This window comes from Podarcis pityusensis (assembly GCF_964106645.2).
Source record: "Podarcis pityusensis genome assembly, chromosome: 8".
Lineage (NCBI taxonomy): Eukaryota > Metazoa > Chordata > Lepidosauria > Squamata > Lacertidae > Podarcis > Podarcis pityusensis.
Genome location: NC_138033.1, coordinates 70,766,865 through 70,784,317, shown reverse-complemented (window position 1 = coordinate 70,784,317; position 17,453 = coordinate 70,766,865). Strand labels below are relative to the sequence as shown.

The following is a 17,453-nucleotide window of genomic DNA, read 5'->3' as shown; positions in this document are numbered from 1 at the left end:
ATCACAGGACAAGAAATTAGCCCTCGACAACTTAAGCGGCAACTTAACTTGGCCCTCCAGATCAGCCTTTCTCAACCTTGGGGCCCAGATGTTTTTGGACTACAGCTCCCATCATCCCTATCTAGCCGAACCAGTGGTCACGGATGATGGGAGTTGTAGTGCAACTGCATCTGGGGAACCAAGCTTCAGAAAGGCTGCTGTAGCGTTTACATTTTAGCTTTGATACTACTAATAATTCTGGACTTTGCCTGGGACAAGCGGCACAGCTCATTTATTCCATCAAGGAGATTGGCGGAAGGAGGACAGGAGCAAAGGTTCAGGCAGAAAATCCACCCCCATTACTCATTTCTCAGAGGAGGCTTTGGCAGAGAAACGGCCGTGTCGAAACCAAGAGCATGTCAGCTCAGATCAGAATCCCGGCTGGTGATGAAAAGGGCTGCATCCCCGGAGTGAGTTGGGGATGTCGTTTGACTGCTACATGGCCCGGCAGACGAATTAGCTTCTGATTAATCTGTTTGGAAAGAGCTATTCATGGCAGGCAGCGAGGGACGGCGATGCATTAAATCAAAGTTTGAGAGGGAAGAGCACAAAAGCAAGCAGAAATCCCTGGCTTCACAGTTTCGTCAGCTACACAGCTCCAAACTCTTCAGCTTTTCAGCTGACATTTGCACCTGGCATCCTGGCTGCTACCAGCTGAGTCTGGTACATTAAGTGTGACTGTGGCCCCACCCAGCTCCCCACCTGCCTACATCCTTCCTTCCACCATAAATGAAAGCCCTGCTGGATCAGGTTAAGGGCCCAGCATCCTTTTCTCGCAGCCAAATGTTTGGTACAGTGGTGGTGATCAGCTGCGTTACTAACACAAAACTGAGTTGTGTCCCCGATCCAGCCACTTCTCTCACTGCCTACACCTGAAGTCACATTTGACGTCAGATGCAGGGCTTGTGTACGTTATTTGGAGGGCAAGCGGGCCCTCAAGGCAAATCGGGGCTCATTTGGGCCAAATTTGGCCCACAGGCCAGAGGTTCCCTACCCTGGTTATTGATAAAGCTGAATTTATAAGATTAAAAACTGCTGACTGGTGATAATCAAGAACAACTTTCCCAGGTTCAATGCCTGGCATCTTCCAGCAGGGCTGGCAATGCCCCTTGTCTGAAACCCTGGAGAGTTGTTGCCAGTCAGTGTAGGGAATACAGGGCTAGATGGTCTCATAGGTTCGACACTGCTGAAGGCAGCTTCCTACGGCGCTTAAGCACTGAAAGCCTTTTTTTCTTGCTTTAATCTTTTTGTAAACCACTTTGAGGTTGCTGCTTTTACAATCAAGGGGTGTATATGTAATAAATAAATAAGGTTCACACGATAAACCTGCATTTCAGCAGTGGGTCTCGATGATGGGTGTTCTCTGTCTTCCAAAACACAACATCGCTTTCTGCCACCCCGCCCCCCAATATCTTACCCGTAACAAAACAGACCAGGATGTAAAAAAAGAATCTCATTCTCAAAAGACTTCCTTGTTTTTTAATATAAAGATGAACAGATTTTGCACTAAAGAGCAACGGAGTCGAGTCCAAGACAAAGGGGAGGAGGAGGAGGATACGAACTGTCCAAGGCTAACAGAGGCCACACAGCATCAGCCCCTCCTCACGGCCCAAATCTTAACAATTCTGAAATGGGGGGAAAGTGTGCGTGTGGCAGGAGGGACAGAACCATCAAAAGAGAAACTGCAATTTATTTTTCTGTTTTGAGCTCCCTTCCGCCTTAGAAGAAACATCCAGAGAGCAAAATCTGTCTTGCAAGCTGCCCTGGACCTTGCTAACTGGTCACGTTGATACACCTGTGATTTACTGGAAGCAGAGATCGGGCGCTAGCCCCTCTTGAATGTTACGGGCAGAAGTTTCCCAGCCTCATCGCAGCGGTGTTCTGGCCCAGCTCTTCCATTTGAGGCTCTTTCCTCTGGTATCCCCCATCGAGCCGGCGTGAAATTTAGTAGTCTCTTTCCACTCGGCCTCTGGGTTCCTGGGCCAGTTCCAGATCATCAGCATCGTCTACTTCACCTCCATGATCTTCCTGTTATTGGGCAAGGGGGGAAAGTGCTCAGTTATTGTTTGTTTGTTTCTGAGGGGGAATCGGGAAGTGAGACCAAAGATACATCTGCACCAAACATTTATCTATTTATGACTTAAATTTGTATAAAAAAACCCAAAGGAATAGACTGTCTGCCGGCTCAGGCTGATGGACCATTTATTCCTGCATCCTGTCCTTGCAGTAGCCAACCAGAGGCCTGTTGGAAGTCTGCAAGCAGCTCATGAGAGCAACAGCCCGCTTCTCATCTGCGATTCCAGACAGCAGAGGTAGGGCATAGCCATTGTGGCTAGCAGCCACTGACAGCCATGAATTCCTCTTAAGTTTCCTATTCCCTTTCTCTGCACAGTGCATATTTTTTAAATATCCCTCTACCTCGTACCTACGGGACCGTCTCTCTTGGTATGTCCCACAGAGGAACTTACGGTCTTCAAACAAAAACATCTTGAAGGTCCCAGGCCACAGGGAGGTTAGGCTGGCCTCAACTAGAGCCAGGGCTTTTTCGCCTGTGGCCCCGATCTGGTGGAACGCTCTGTTACAAGAGACTAGGGCCTGCAAGACAGAGCTGTTCCACCAGGCCTTTGGCCAAGGCACAACCTGACTCCCTCCTTTGGCAATCCTCACAGAACTCTAGTCCAATGGTTGCCACTAATCTGAATGGAATTAATTTTATAATGAAATGATTTTAGAATGTTTTATCATTTTACTGTTGTTAGCCGCTCTGAGCCCGGCTTCGGCTGGGGAGGGCGGGATATAAATAAAATTTTTTATTATTATTATTATTATTATTATTATTATTACCATCTGCTCCCCTGCCCCCACCTGCCTCACCCCCCTAAACTAAAAACCGCCAATGATTATAACCCAAATCACAGAATGACGGTCGAGTTGGAAGGGACTCCAATGGTCATCTAGACCCCCCCTGCAATGCAGGAATTGCAGCTAAAGTACCCCTGGCAGATGACCACGCTGTTTAAAATCCTCCAAGGAATATTGGCGACCCGCCGAGAGCCAAGCGTTCAATTTCAGGCAGTTGCTTGACCTGGGGAGTATGGTCAGGTGCACATCTATGCACCAGTTGGCTCCGCCCTCAAGCTGCCTCTCTAGGAGTTTCTGCTGTGCATCACTGCACAAGCCAGGCTCAGTCTCGGTGGTATTTTCTCCACCTCATCACGATGAAATGTGCCCTTTGCAGCCCTGTGAGCCTTCTCTCTATTATGTTTTAAGGAAAGGAGTGTGAACTTTGAAAAGCTATTTTAAGCATCTGGGTGTTGTTTCTTTTCTGTAAACATTGTCACTTTGTTCTGAGGCAGGAGGGGAAGGGGAGGGGAGGGGTGACGTGACTTGGTGAGAAAGACAAAGGAAAACTGTCCTCAAATGAACCTAATCAGTGTCCTTGCATCTCCTGGGGTAGAGATGGAAGAAGGCACCATTTTCCATTCCGCCATCTCGCGGTTTCCGTTCTGTAGTGGTTCATCTTTTGCAAAAAAAGAAACCCACACTGTGTGCCTCGCTGTCCACAATGGCAAAACAGCACAACTTAGGTAATTAATGAAGGAAATTATATTGTCCTTGCGTTACTCCAGCCCGTTCATTAAGATACAAAAAAGGGAACACAGTGCAAATGGTTGGTGTGCGTGTTGAAAGAACTCTGCGTCATTTGGGGACTGAAAACAACAACGGTGGATACTGATCGAAATCTGCCGAATTGATTTCCGTCCCAGACATTGAAACGAATAAGGGAACATCAAGGATTTTCCACTTCCATGCTGTTTTCATCAGAATTCTCCAACATCCTCACTCCTGATTCCATATCCCAATTTGCTTAGGCATGGGGGGCTTGCTCCGCTGTTTTTTGAAACAGTGGCAGGTGGCTGTTTTTGATATGCTAATGGGAGGCAGCTCTGCAAGGGCAGCAGAAGAGGAACTGAATGTCTTAAGAGAAAGGGAAGGTGGTGAGAGGCTACACACACATCCGCCCCACAAGGAAGATGCTAGGAGTAGCCATTGTGGTGCGCAAGCCAGGCATTTCAAATGGTGCAGACTCTAGGACACCTGCCTTGCATGTAGAAGGTTCGTGGTTCAATCCCTGGCCTCTCTAGTCCTTTTATTTTTTTTAAAAAAAGGATTGGTAGCTGGAAAAGATGCCTCAAGGTTCTGGAAACCTAGAGAGCAGCTGCCAGTCAGAGCACACCTGCTAAGCTAGTCCAACCTCAAGCTGACCCCCCCCCCCCCAATCTGTCTCCTGTCTCATTTACAACCAGACCAGGAGTACCTGCATCTCGTAACACTATAGCCAGGCAGCATCCAATGAAGTTGAATGATGGGAGGTTCAGGGTGGACCAGAGGAGGAGCACATTATTAAGGCATCTGGTCAGCCACTGTGAGAACAGGATGCTGGACTACTGGATGGTCCAGCAGCCACACTCTTCTTCCACTCTTATATAATCCCTGTTTGGGTGCTTGGCAGCAGAGACAGGGTGTGTCAGAGTCACAGAAAGCTCATTTCTGGGAGACAGAAGAGCTGTTGCTCCTTCAGCAGATGTCTGCAATGAAGGCTGCAATCCCAGTCTCACCCAGGAGTCAACATCACTGAATATCAGCGGCGACGGGTGCTCATGGTGACTGGTAGGGCAGAAGGCAGGGAGCCTAACAGTAGGTGGCGCCAGAGGCAATGACAAGCAGAGCCGACTTAATTTTTGCTTTGCCCCCATCCTTCCTGCTAAGTTCTGAAAGGGGCATCAATGAGACAGAGGCGGAGGAGGAAGTTGATGGGCAGTTGCCATCACCTGGACTGGTTGTAAGGTAGAAGACAGACAGGCGAAACCCCCATTTGCCCCAATGGGTTGGCCTCCCCTGCAACATGGCAGATTTAATTCGGAATAAACACCCACAGAATGCCACTGTGATCTGTTGCTGTTGCTTTCCCTTTTTAAGAGCAGGAAAAGAAAGTCGTGAGAGTGCATGGCAAATATAAAAAATTCAAAAGCCGCTTCCTAAGTGCCTTGCATTTGGGGGACAGTGGGGGGAGGAGATTACCTGTCTTTGGGAACAGCAGGGGCGTGCATTTTGGAAAGTAGGTCAGGGAGCTGCCTCGGCTTGTTAGCTGGGCAGATTAATTGGGGTGGAAGAGAAGGAATGCCTGCTGCTGCCATTGCTGCCGCCAGAGAAACACTTTTGCATTTTGTGCAGCTCATGGGCTGGGATGGAGGTGGCACTGCGTGAACGGCACAGTGATCGCCAGTCTAACTATCATGTATGCATAGCAGTTGGGAATGTAAGAAGCTGCCTTATACCGAGTCAGACCATTGGGACGTCTAGCTCAGTACTGTCTACACTGACTGGCAGCAGCTGTCCGGGGTTTCAGGGGGATGACATTCCCAACCCCACTTAGAGATGCCGAGGAATGGACGTTCTGCATGCAAAGCAGATGCTCTACTATCGAGCCACAGCTCTTCTCTTAAGACATGCGAAGCTACAGCTGGGATAGCTCACTCAGTAGATCACGAGGCTCTTAATCTCAGGGTTGCGGGTTCAAGTCCCACCTTGGGTAAAAGATTCCTGCATTGCAGGGGGTTGGACTGGATGACCCTCATGGTCCCTTCCGGCTCTTATGATTCTATGCTTTATACAGAGTCAGACTATTGGTCCATCTAGCTCAATATTATCTGCCCTGACTGGCAGCAGCTTTCCAGGGTTTCAGGTAGGGATCTTTCTCAGTCCTCACTGGAGATGCCTGCAATTGAACCTGGGCCATTGGGGAACTATGGCTCCTCCCTTAACAATGAAGCAACATTCTAGTCCTCATGGTTGGAATAAAAGGGTGGTTTTAAAAGGGGCATATGAAGCTGCCTTACATGGAGTCAGCCCATTGGCCCATCTAGCTCAGTATTCTTGTCTGGGAATTGGACCCAGAACGTTTTGCATGCAGAGCTCCTTGAGAGGAGGGACTGCTTGTTAAACTACTCTGGGAACTGTAGCTCTGTGAGGGGAGCAGGGGACTCCTAGTGACTCTCATTCCCCTTAAACTACAGTTCCCAGGATGCCATGGCTGTTAAAGTGGAATCAGAGTGCATTAAATGAGGCAGGACATCACCATCATGATATGCCACTGCTGAGAGACTTGTGCTGACTGCCCTTCAGCTACCAGGCTAAGTTCAAGGCGCTAGTCCCTATGCCGCTTGGGACTAGGATACCTGAATGCTTTGCAGGTGAAGGCCTCCTCCAAGTGATGCCGTCTTATCAGGAGGTCCATACCACACACAACACAGGAACTGGGCCTTTTCTGTGGTGGCCCCATCATTTGAAACTCCCTCCCATTAAATACTAGACAGGCACTGTCTTTTGGGCACCTGCCGAAGCCCTCCCTACTCCAGCAAGGCTTTTAAGTCGAGCTCCTTCCCAGTCTGCTCCTGTACTGGAATTGTTCTTAAGATGCTCGACTGCTTCTGTGTTTGCCACCCTGGGCTCCTTCAGGAGAAAGGAAACCAAAGTGACCAAAAGTGGGTGGAGAAACAGAGAGAAGTTTTTTCTCTCCCTAGAACTGCCAGACATCCAATGAAGCTGAATGTTGGAAGATTCGGGACAGATCAAAGAAAGTCCTTGATGCAGGGCGGCGTTAAACTGTGGAACTCGCTCCTGCAGGAGGCAGTGACTGTTGGGATATTCCGTTCCACCTTAAGGAACAGGCATGGTTGTGGTGTGTCACATGTCTGTTTACACTCCAGCACAGTATGCTGGGAACTTCCGTTTGTGTATAGCTTTTGTTTATGCTGTCTTGCTTTGGACACGAAGGAGATCGGACATGTTTTCCTTTTGTCCTGATGTATGCTGATGTATGTCCTGATGTAGGTAAGGGACGCGGGTGGCGCTGTGGGTTAAACCACAGAGCCTAGGACTTGCCGATCAGAAAGTCGGAGGTTTGAATCCCCACGACGGGGTGAGCTCCCGTTGCTCAGTCCCTGCTCCTGCCAACCTAGCAGTTCAAAAGCACGTCAAAGTGCAAGTAGATAAATAGGTACCGCTCTGGCGGGAAGGTAAACGGCGTTTTCGTGCACTGCTCTGGTTCGCCAGAAGCGGCTTAGTCATGCTGGCCACATGACCCGGAAGCTGTGCACCGGCTCCCTCGGCCAATAAAGCGAGATGAGCGCCGCAACCCCAGAGTTGGCCACAACTGGACCTAATGGTCAGGGGTCCCTTTACCTTTATGCTGAATAAACTGCTTGTAAATATGCTCACACAACTTCTCCTGCCATTCTGTTGTGTAGTGTTTACTCTGCTGAGTAGCGTGCCCTAGCTTCTGAAGCTCGGGTCACAGATGCTGCACCAAGGACTGGAGATCGCCCGGTACACCGGCTGGTGGGCTGGAGCCAGATGGGGGCCTGCCAATTGCCCCCGTTTCCTTGGTCACATGCCAACAGTGACAGCTACCAACTTGGACGGCTGGAAAAGGAGATCTGACAACGGAGAAGGCAGGCAGCGGGGGGGCTGGCTGGGGGAAGCCCAAGGTTAGTGGGGCACCCTCCACTACTCCTTAGTTAACTGCTTAACCAACTGATTACTAAGCAGAGCAATCCTCCAGGACTCCTCCAGGCACCTTTTTATACTGAGATTCCATTATTTATTTTCCCTTACGGGGGCACCTCATTTTCAGCTGGCGCACGTCCTGTAACTTCCTGCTGAAATCTGTAACTTTTTAGACCAGGAAACCTGCCTTAAATGTCAAAAAGATGCCTGGGAATTTTGAACAGCATTAGCATTTTTCTTGAAGGCATATTCTCAAGAGAAGTTTGAGAGTTGGGGAGGGACAGAGAAAAGAGAAGAACCTGTGTTTCATACAAGATCTTGCTCCTGGTCTTCCTGATAATCATCCATTGGGTCATCTGCGATTTTCTTTGGTCTACCAGCAGCCTGGAAAGGAAAGGAAAGGCACAAAGAGGGGGTTTTATTCAGGAAATTGTAGATCTGCTCCGAGTCAGCCTGGTGTAGTGGTTAAGACTGTTGGGATAGGACTGGCAAGACTTGGGTTGTTGTTGTTACGCGAATCTAATGCACCACTGAATCTAATGCGCACCTCAGTTTTCAAAACCTTGAAACCAAAAAAGTATTTGCTGGCACCACCAAATCTAAAGCGCCCCCAAATTTTCACAACGTAATTTGGCCAAAAAAGGTGCACATTACATTCGAGTAAATATGGCATTGTTGTTATTTTTTTGCTATATTACCTCTCTCTGGAATGCACACAGTAAATATTTTGGATTAAGGAGTTGTCAGGATCCTGCCCGACCATGACTCCAGGGAGAAACTCCTCAGTGGAAAAGGCAAGAGACCCCTTCAAAGAGCTTCACTATAATTGGAAATCAGAAAGAACTACCTATAGTTGTTAAGGCAGCCAACAAGGTTGTATCCAACATTAGTCCTACTCAAGAGCAGACCCACTGAAATTAATCAGCATGACTAACTTAGGTCCATTAATTTCTTCATATATATATATATATATACACACACACACACACACACACACACACACACTGTGTATAAAATATACACACACAGAGAGAGAGAGAGAGAGAGAGAATGAATTATAAACACAAATCCAATAGAGTCAACAGTCTGGAAAAAGGATACAGTGGTACCTTGGTTCTCAAACGCCTTAGTACTCAAACAACTTGGAACCCAAACATTGCAAACCCTTGGAAGTAAGTGTTCCGCTTTGCAACTTTTTTTTGAAGCCAAATGTGGTAAGTTTTGAGTGTTACGCTGATGATTTGAGTGCCACACTTCTGTTTTGAGTGTTAGTTGAGGTCTGTCTGTTTTTGCTATTTATTTTGCATTTTAGTTTTTGCGGCTCTTTTTTTTTGCTTTTGTGACTGTGTGGAATCCAGTTCAGCTACAGATTGACTGTGTGACTGCAGTACATTGTTTATTGCTTTCATTTTAGGGACAAATGGTCTCGTTAGATAGTAAAATTCATATTAAATTGCTGGAGCGGATTTATCCATTTTGCATCACTTTCTATGGGAAAGCACACCTTGGTTTTGGAATGGACTTCCGGAACGGATTAAGTTTGAGAACCAAAGTACCACTGTATTTCCAAAATCATTACATGTGACTAACTTAGATCCAGTAATTTAAAGGTGCCAATTCTGGGTAGGCCTTACTTTGATAACAACAAGCATCTAGTCCCCATGAATATGTCACCTGGGCTTCTCAAAAGCCTTCAACTATACCCTAAACCATGTGTAGGCAAACTAAGGCCCGGGGGCTGGATCTGGCCCAATCGCCTCCTAAATCCAGCCTGTGGACGGTTTGGGAATCAGCGTGTTTTTACATGAGTAGAATGTGTCCTTTTTAAAAAAAATGCATCTCTGGGTTATTTGTGGGGCATAGGAATTCATTCATCCCCCCCCAAAAAATATAGTCCGGCCCCCCTCAAGGTCTGAGGGTCAGTGGACTGGCCTCCTGCTGAAAAAGTATGCTGACCCCTGCCCTAAACCCTACAGTGACCCCTGAATCCTCTGCCCAGGACTTCAAAAGTAGTATCAGACCCTAGGAAGGTCGGAGACAGCATAGGATTGCAAGGAAAGGCCTATTCGGGTGTCAGAAAAGGTCCCCCTCTCTCACACGCTCACACACATAATTCTTCCTCCCTTTCTCTTTCTCTGTCCCCCTCTCCCTCCCTCCGCACCCCACCCACACCTTTCAAGCTAGTTCCAAAAACTAACATCTGCAGCACTCAGATCCACCCGAGTCTACAGCCAAACCCATCTAGAGAGGGCCACACTTTCTGCTCGGATGCCACTGTGTGAGTGTACTTTTTAAAGAAACAAAACAAACCGAGCCTGCCTACCTACCTACCAATTTTTGTTTTAGATTTTGACAGGTAAAATGCAGCCTTGGAGAAACAGGAGACACAGAGAAGGCTTGGCAGCTTGTCAAAACAAGGTAGGGGATCTCGTCTCTCGGATAATAACCCACAGGCGAGTGAGGGGAAGGAGGAGGAAGGTCTGAGAGAGCCTGAACAGCCAGTTGCTTGCTCTGCTGAAGGGGCCAGACCAGCCTGAGCAGCTTTAAAGGGTATCAGGTGGGGACAGCTCTGCTGAGCTCCCGTAACACCTTCCAGGCCAGAAATCAGGGGCAGAAGGATCTTTTTCAATAGGACATGCACATTTTGTTCTGGGCAACCTTCAGCTGAACATTAAGAGTCTGCCAATGGCCCATCTATTCCAGCATCCTGTTCTCAAAGAGGCCAACCAGAAGCCTGCAGGAAATGTTCTTATTCACAATGCATCGTTAAGATTAACCATGGTTTATCAGTTCCATGCACCATGGTGAGCTGCAGTTGATTGATAATTAATAATAATAATAATAATAATAATAATAATAATAATAATAATAAAAAATTTATTTATACCCCGCCCATCTGGCTGGGCTTCCCCAGCCACTCTGGGCAGCTTCCAACAAAATATTAAAATACAGTAATGCATCAATCATTAAAAGCATCCCTAAACAGGGCTGCCTTCAGATGTCTTCTAAAAGTCTGGTAGTTGTTGTTCTCTTTGACATCTGGTGGGAGGGCGCTCCACAGGGTGGGTGCCACTACCAAGAAGGCCCTTTGCCTGGTTCCCTGTAACTTGGCTTCTTGCAGTGAGGGAACTGCCAGAAGGCCCTCGGGGCTGGACCTCAGTGTCTGGGTAGAACAATGGGGGTGGAGACACTCCTTCAGATATACTGGACCGAGGCCATTTAGGGCTTTAAAGATCAGCACCAACACTTTGAATTGTGCTCGGAAACATACTGGGAGCCAATGTAGGTCTTTCAAGACCAGTGTTATGTGGTCTCGGCGGCCGTTCCTAGTCACCAGTCTAGCTGCCATATTCTGGATTAGTTGTAGTTTCTGGGTCACCTTCAAAGGTAGCCCCACATAGAGCGCATTGCAGTAGTCCAAGCGAGAGATAACCAGAGCATGCACCACTCTGGTGAGGCAGTCCGTGGGCAGGTAGGGTCTCAGCCTGCGTACCAGATGGAGCTGGTAAACAGCTGCCCTGGACGCAGAATTGACCTGCGCCTCCATGGACAGCTGCGAGTCCAAAATGACTCCCAGGCTGCGCACAGAAAACAGAACCACAAACTTCCAAGCTCATCTTTGCAGCTGTGCTGGAGAAAAGAGCAGGAGGTGGAGCTCAAGCGTTGCTGAGGTGCATCTCCCACCCAAACAAACCATGGTTTACTGTGTTGTCATCTGAGCTGCCTCCAGTTCCAGGCACTCTTTACAGCTCCAGGGTCAAACTCCAAACAAGAAACAAAAGTTTTACCTTCTGAATCTTTCCCTTTGTTGCATCTTTAGCTGGCCCGTTGGTGTGGCCTAGTGGAACGGCCTGACCTAGTTTCTCTTCAAAGTCTGGGCGTTCCAGTTCTGCCTCCTCGAACTCATCTTCCCCTTGATTGTTGGGGTCTTTGGCAGGGTCAGCAGCATCAGGCACCTGAGCAGGAAAGCAAGGAATGAGGGACCCACACAGAGTTGTCTCCAATGCTAGTCCTATTCAGTTAAACTGTGGAATTCACTCCCACAGGAGGCAGTGTTGACCACCAACTTGGATGACTTTTAAAGAGGATGGGACAAATTCATCGGCGGAGGTGGCTACACTCTGCCTTCACAGTCGGAAGCCCTATACGGCCTAGGACCCTCGTACCTACGGGACCGTCTCTCCTGGTATGTCCCATGGAGGACCTTATGGTCTTCAAATAAAAACCTGTAGGATATCCCAGGCCACAGGGAGATTAGGCTGGCCTCAACCAGAGCCAGGGCTTTTTTGGTTGTGGCTCCAATCTCATGGAACGCTCTGTCACAAGAGACTAGGGCCCTGCAGGACTTGACATCTTTCTGCAGGGCCTGCAAGACAGAGCTGTTCCACCAGGCCTTTGGCCAAGACAAAGTCTGATCCCCTCCTTCTGTAATCCTCATAGAACTCTAGCCCAATGGTCCTCATAGAACTCTAGCCCTTCTTATGGTTCTTAGAGTCAACCCATTGCAGCCAGCGCTACGTGGCTTTTTCTTTCCCGCCTCATCATACTAAAAAATAAGGCATTATCGAATGAAACTGAATGGTGGGAGGCAGACAGGGAAGTCTATCTTTACGCTGCACATGGTGAAGATGTGGAAACCTATCTCCCCAGGCTGCCTCCAACTTGGACAGCGACAGCAGCAAGAATGTTGATTGCACAAAATTGGAAGACTGGAGAAATACCAACTAAAGAACAATGGCAAGAGAAGTTGATGAACTCTGCAGAACTGGCAAAAATGACAGCTAGACTAAGAGAAAAAGACAACAGAGACTTTGAAAAAGATTGGGAACCATTCATATTATATTTGCAGAAGCAAAGAAAGTCAATAGACTTGATGGCAGGATTTAAATAAACATTCACATTATCAGCCTTAGAAAATGTTTAGAAGATAGTGAAATATGATGGTGTAGAAAGATGCAGTAAAAAAAAAATTAATAATAGGATGGAGGGGAAGGTGGGAAGTCCAGAGATTCGGAGGAATCTCCAAATGTGTATGTGTATGGTTGTATTGTTATAACTTTATACTTTTAAAAATCAAATAAAAATTATTTCAACAAAATAATATATGGAGATATGCAACAAAGGTGCCAGGCGAGCTTTCCTGGGGAGAGCATTCCACAAGTGGGGTGCCACCACATGTTGTTTCCTGACTGTGTAAAAATCCCAGTTTCCTCTCTTCTTACCACTGGTTCCTGGATGACTGCATCCTTCTGGGGCTGAGAATCGCCTCCTTTCTCAATCATGCCAGCATCTGAACAAAAGTAAAAAGAAAAGAAAAGGTGAAAGTGTCAAACCTCTTAACAATGCCTGTCTCCAGTCTAGTCAGCTCCTGTATGTGGAGGAACCATCCATCTTGTTTGTTGCCCTGTACCTGACAAAACACCGTCTCTTCGGGAGGTGTGGATTCAAATCCCACTTCTCCCAACTGCGCTTTGTAAGACTGATTACGGCATCAAGCAGACGGTTTGCATTCCCAACTGATTTTTGTCCTGCTTCTAAAACCTGCGACTCCAAAGCCTATGGAAATGGGAGCAGCACAAGCCCCCAAGTGGCAGGATCCCTGCCCCAAAGAATATACAATCTCAAGCTCAACAGTAGGGAAGGGCAAAGTGTATTTCAGCTTCTCTTGGTTTCTCACTTTTCCAATCTTGCATTTGTTTTTTATAAATGTATTTATATATATTTTTCCAGCAAAACCTACAATTAAAAACCCCCAGTAAAGAACAAATTAAGAAATATGGCTCTTGTATTACTCCCCCCCCCCCCCCGTTGTGTGTCCAGTCTCCCAGTTGCTGAAGAACAAGAACTCAGAGGAGGATTCTTTCCATAGGTGTTAATATTTAAATTAGTACAATATATATACTAATTGGTGGCTTGATCCCAGAAGCATCCTTTGAGGGGGGGGGGGTTGTTTGTTTTACAATCAAGCAGTGTATAAATCTTATGAAATGAAATAAAATGTGTGCTGGTTCCAATTCCTTTTAGAAAGAAAGGGGGATTAAATTTGGAGTACCTCCCAGAGTGAGGTGAGTCTGTCTCCCTCATTATTAACATTCAGGAGAGATTTTTGAAGGAACATTCCTATTCACCCAGGCATTTGATGACAGAGAGAGACTGTTCCCAGCAACCTTGGAAATTATTTATTAGCTATGCTAAAACATGACCATTGTTTTTCTTTCTGTCTTTTTAAAATAGATGTTTGGAATGCTTTTCAATAGGTTTTTATTTTATTTTAATGGTATTGTTTCCCTACTTTTAGTTGGCTCCTTTAGGCGGAAGGACCGCCTAGAAATTTAATAAATAATAATGTTAATTGACATGCTTTTCGGCCGGGGCAGGGCGGCAGGGGTTTTCCTTCAGGTGAGAGCAGGACTTGCAAGGTATCCATGGAAACCACCCGGCCGCAGAGCCAGTGAAGATGGCTGCTTGTGGGCCTAGCGATGCTGTGGCAGGACAGAGAGCAGCATGGATGCTCCCTCTATCGTCATGGCAACAAGTAGCTTTCGTTCAGAGAAGTGGAGGGGACGGCATGATGGGAAAATCCCAGGGGGAACCAACGGAGTCCCCGGCCCTGCCAGTTGGTTACTGGGCCCCTGGCAGACAAACAACCTCCCCACCCAGCTTTCTTCACCCCACTTCCATGACTACTGTATTTTTACAGAGATTTGTACAAGGCACAATGCCAAACCCACACAAATGACCCCATTATCATAACGGATCTCTCTCTCACACACATGTGCTTTGAGTTCTGAATGTTTTTTTGTTGGTTGTTGTTGTTTCTTAATGGCCTTTAAGTGATTTCATTTTCATTTTATTTTCAGTTTTAACATTTTCATATTTGCTGCGCTTGACTCCTTTGGGAAGGAGGGCAGGATAGGAACTGGAATGAATGAATGAATGAATGCTTTATGGCTCTCCTGCTTTTGTTCCACACAAAATGTGTGTGTGTGTGTGTGTGTGTGTGTGTGTGTGTGTGTGTATCTATCTATCATCTATCTATCTATCTAGTGGCTGGACAAGACTTTATATCAGAGATGCAGCTGGACCACAGACTTTCTGGAACTGATGGGAGTTTGGCAAAACTGGAGGGCCACAGATTGCCCATCTTTGAATTTCATTGACGGGAGTTCATTTCCCACTCCCAACTCACCACCCCAAAACATGCATGTGCAGATGTGCAGGATTGCTCCCTGTGACATCACGTGGAGCAATCCCAGAATCCTCCTCTGCCTGCCCACATAACAGCCCCCTTAAGATCACGACAAGTTCCGGAACCCATACCCATATGGAGTTCCTCGTCATCCGTTCCTCCTTTTCCCGCTTCCCAACTGGCTCGCTGCTTCCCCACCCCTCTCTGTGGATTGGCCAGTGCTTGATTGACGTCGGCTATCGCTTGCTCTTGCCCGGGTCGGCCGCCCAGGTGGAGGCTTTGTGGGTAACGAGGAGCCTGTTCTTCATCCACCTGGGCATTGACCTTGTTGACTATGTCTTGCCAGCTGCAGAAGAAAGAAAGAAAGAAAGAAAGAAAGAAAGAAAGAAAGAAAGAGTCAGGAGAATTTCTCAGGAATTGCCTCTTCCACCTTTTTGTAAAGTTGGAACAGGGACACATAGCAAGGTGCCTTATAACTGAGGCCCCATCTGCACTATAGATTTAAAGCGGTATCATACCACTTTAAACCATCATGGCTTCCCCCAAAGAATCCTAGGAATAACAGCTTGTTCAGGGCACTGAGAGTTAAGAGACTCCTGTTCACAGAGCTCCCATTCCCAGAGTTTGCTGGGAAAAGGGATTGATGGTTAAAATGAAGGAGGTGAGGACAGGTGACCCCACCTAGGCCCGAAGTCACCCCCCCAACCAGGCCTCAAAACTGTCCAAAATTCCTTTTCTCTCTTCTAAAAATCCACAGCTAAAGTTTTCCTCTGCTTTTCTCACAAGACGCTGTTGCATAGGCAAACCGTTACTTTTATCAGTACGAGAGAGCTTCAAAAAGGCTAATGAATAGACTCTGTCAATGCCAAGAATACTCAGGCCTGGGAACTGACTCTTATCTCATTTGGTTGCAAGACATCTTGAACACGCTGAACCGCAAGGCTCCTCGACCCCCCTTGGCTTCTCACCCCCTTTCCTGGGAAGGGTGCCAAGAGTCCAAAAGAGTCCCAAGACAGGAGCTTTCTGTTCATGCTCAGGGGAACTCATGAGGCAGGACTCTTGAGGAGGAGGAGAAAGGGGAGGGAACTGGAGGGGAATATATGCTCTGTGCAAATGGCTGTGAACTCGTGCTTGTTTTGTGAATCTATCACACTTGCTCCTTCTACCAGCCAGATGGTAGAAATAAAGCCTTTTCTCTGAAACTATTGCTTGAGTGTCTGTTGACTCCCATTTCCCCGTCCCGGGCGCAAAGCTCTTCTCACCCGAGGCTAAAAAGGCTACAAAACCACACTGAGAATTTTGCCAGTCTGGTGCCCTCCAGGTGTTGTTTTTCAAAACCTTACAATCGGTCAGGGATGAATGGGGATTTCTAGTCCAACAACAACATCCAGAGGGCACCAGGTTGAGGAAGCCTGAGCAGTGCTCTGTGAAAGTGATGGCCGTTGTGGAGAAAATTGACGTCCCTATGGTTCTTTTCCAGCCTTTGCCTGCACTTTGGGAAGAGAAAGAGAGCCAAATATATTCTTATCCTCCTCAGCTTCCACTTATCACCTGCTGTTTTCATATTTCCATATAACCTTGAAGAAAAACAACACCTACTTAGCTCGGACTTCTCCCACAGAGTCTGATGGATTACCGAATAATTAGAGGCAAGCACAAGGAAGCAGCCTTCGAAATAAACAGCTTAAAGCTTCCTTAATGAGAAGTGCTGAGCAGGCTCTGCTACCAAAAGACCAGAAGCTTGCAACGCCCTGTACAGATTGTCAGCCTTTTATACCTAACCAGAAACACCCACGCAGCATTCTCAAAAAAGTTCTGGTTGCCTCAACTCAAAAAGGATATTGCAGAGTCAGAAAACGGGCAACCAAAATGCTGACAGGGGTGGAGCAACTCCCTATGAGGACAGGTTACAAAATTTGGGGTTTATAAGAACAAAGAAAAGGCGATGTGATGTGATGGAAGCAGATGAAATGATGCCTGGGCATGGAGAAAGTAGACAGGGGAAATGTTTTTCTCGGTCTCTTATTAACACTGGAACAGGTGAACAGCCAATTAAACAGAAGGCTGGAAGATTCAAGATAGACAAAGGACTTTTCACACAGTGTGCAAGTTGAGTTCTGGGATTCATTCCAATGGAAGGCCACCAACCTGAATGACTTTAAAAGAAAATAATGCAAATTCGCAAAGGATAAAGCCAGCAGTGGTTTCTAGCCATGATGGCTCTGCTCTGCTCTGCCTTCAAGGACAGAGGGAGAAAGTTTTTTAATACCAGCTGCTGGAAACTGCAGGTGGGGACATTCGCAGTCGCACTCAATTCCTGCTCGAGGGCTTCCCATTGGCACCTAGTAGGCCACCGTGAGAACAGGATACTGCACTAGATGGCTTATGGACCTGATCCAGTAAGACTTCTTAAGTCATGGATGGTTGGATGCAGAGGAATGGTGGGAGGAACCAGCTGGGGAACCACCAATGGAAGAAGGCTCTGAACTATATGGCCTAGGACCCTTGTACCTAAGGGACTGCCTCTCCTGGTATGTCCCACGGAGGAACTTACGGTCTTCAAACAAACATCCTGGAGGTCCCCCCAGGCCACAGGGAGGTTAGGCTGGCCTCAACCAGAGCCAGGGCTTTTTCAGCTGTGGCCCCAATCTGGTGG

The 17,453-nt window shown here is 47.3% G+C and overlaps 1 protein-coding gene across 2 annotated transcripts in view; it reads right to left on the bottom strand.

The window, feature by feature from the left end:
• Positions 1-1,495: 1,495 nt before the first annotated feature.
• Positions 1,496-17,453, bottom strand: part of LOC308482709 (uncharacterized protein) — a 43,890-nt gene continuing 27,932 nt past the window's right edge. The window contains exons 11-15 of one of the 2 annotated variants that reach the window (XM_081016136.1): positions 14,929-15,143; positions 12,831-12,898; positions 11,397-11,564; positions 7,921-7,992; positions 1,496-2,067 (exon numbers count right to left, since the gene is read on the bottom strand). In XM_081016136.1, the coding sequence (XP_080872262.1) occupies positions 1,984-2,067; positions 7,921-7,992; positions 11,397-11,564; positions 12,831-12,898; positions 14,929-15,143 (607 nt within the window). In that variant the 3' untranslated portion in view covers positions 1,496-1,983. Of the gene's footprint in view, positions 2,068-7,907; positions 7,993-11,396; positions 11,565-12,830; positions 12,899-14,928; positions 15,144-17,453 lie in introns of both variants that reach the window. The other variant, XM_081016137.1, reaches the window with a different exon arrangement.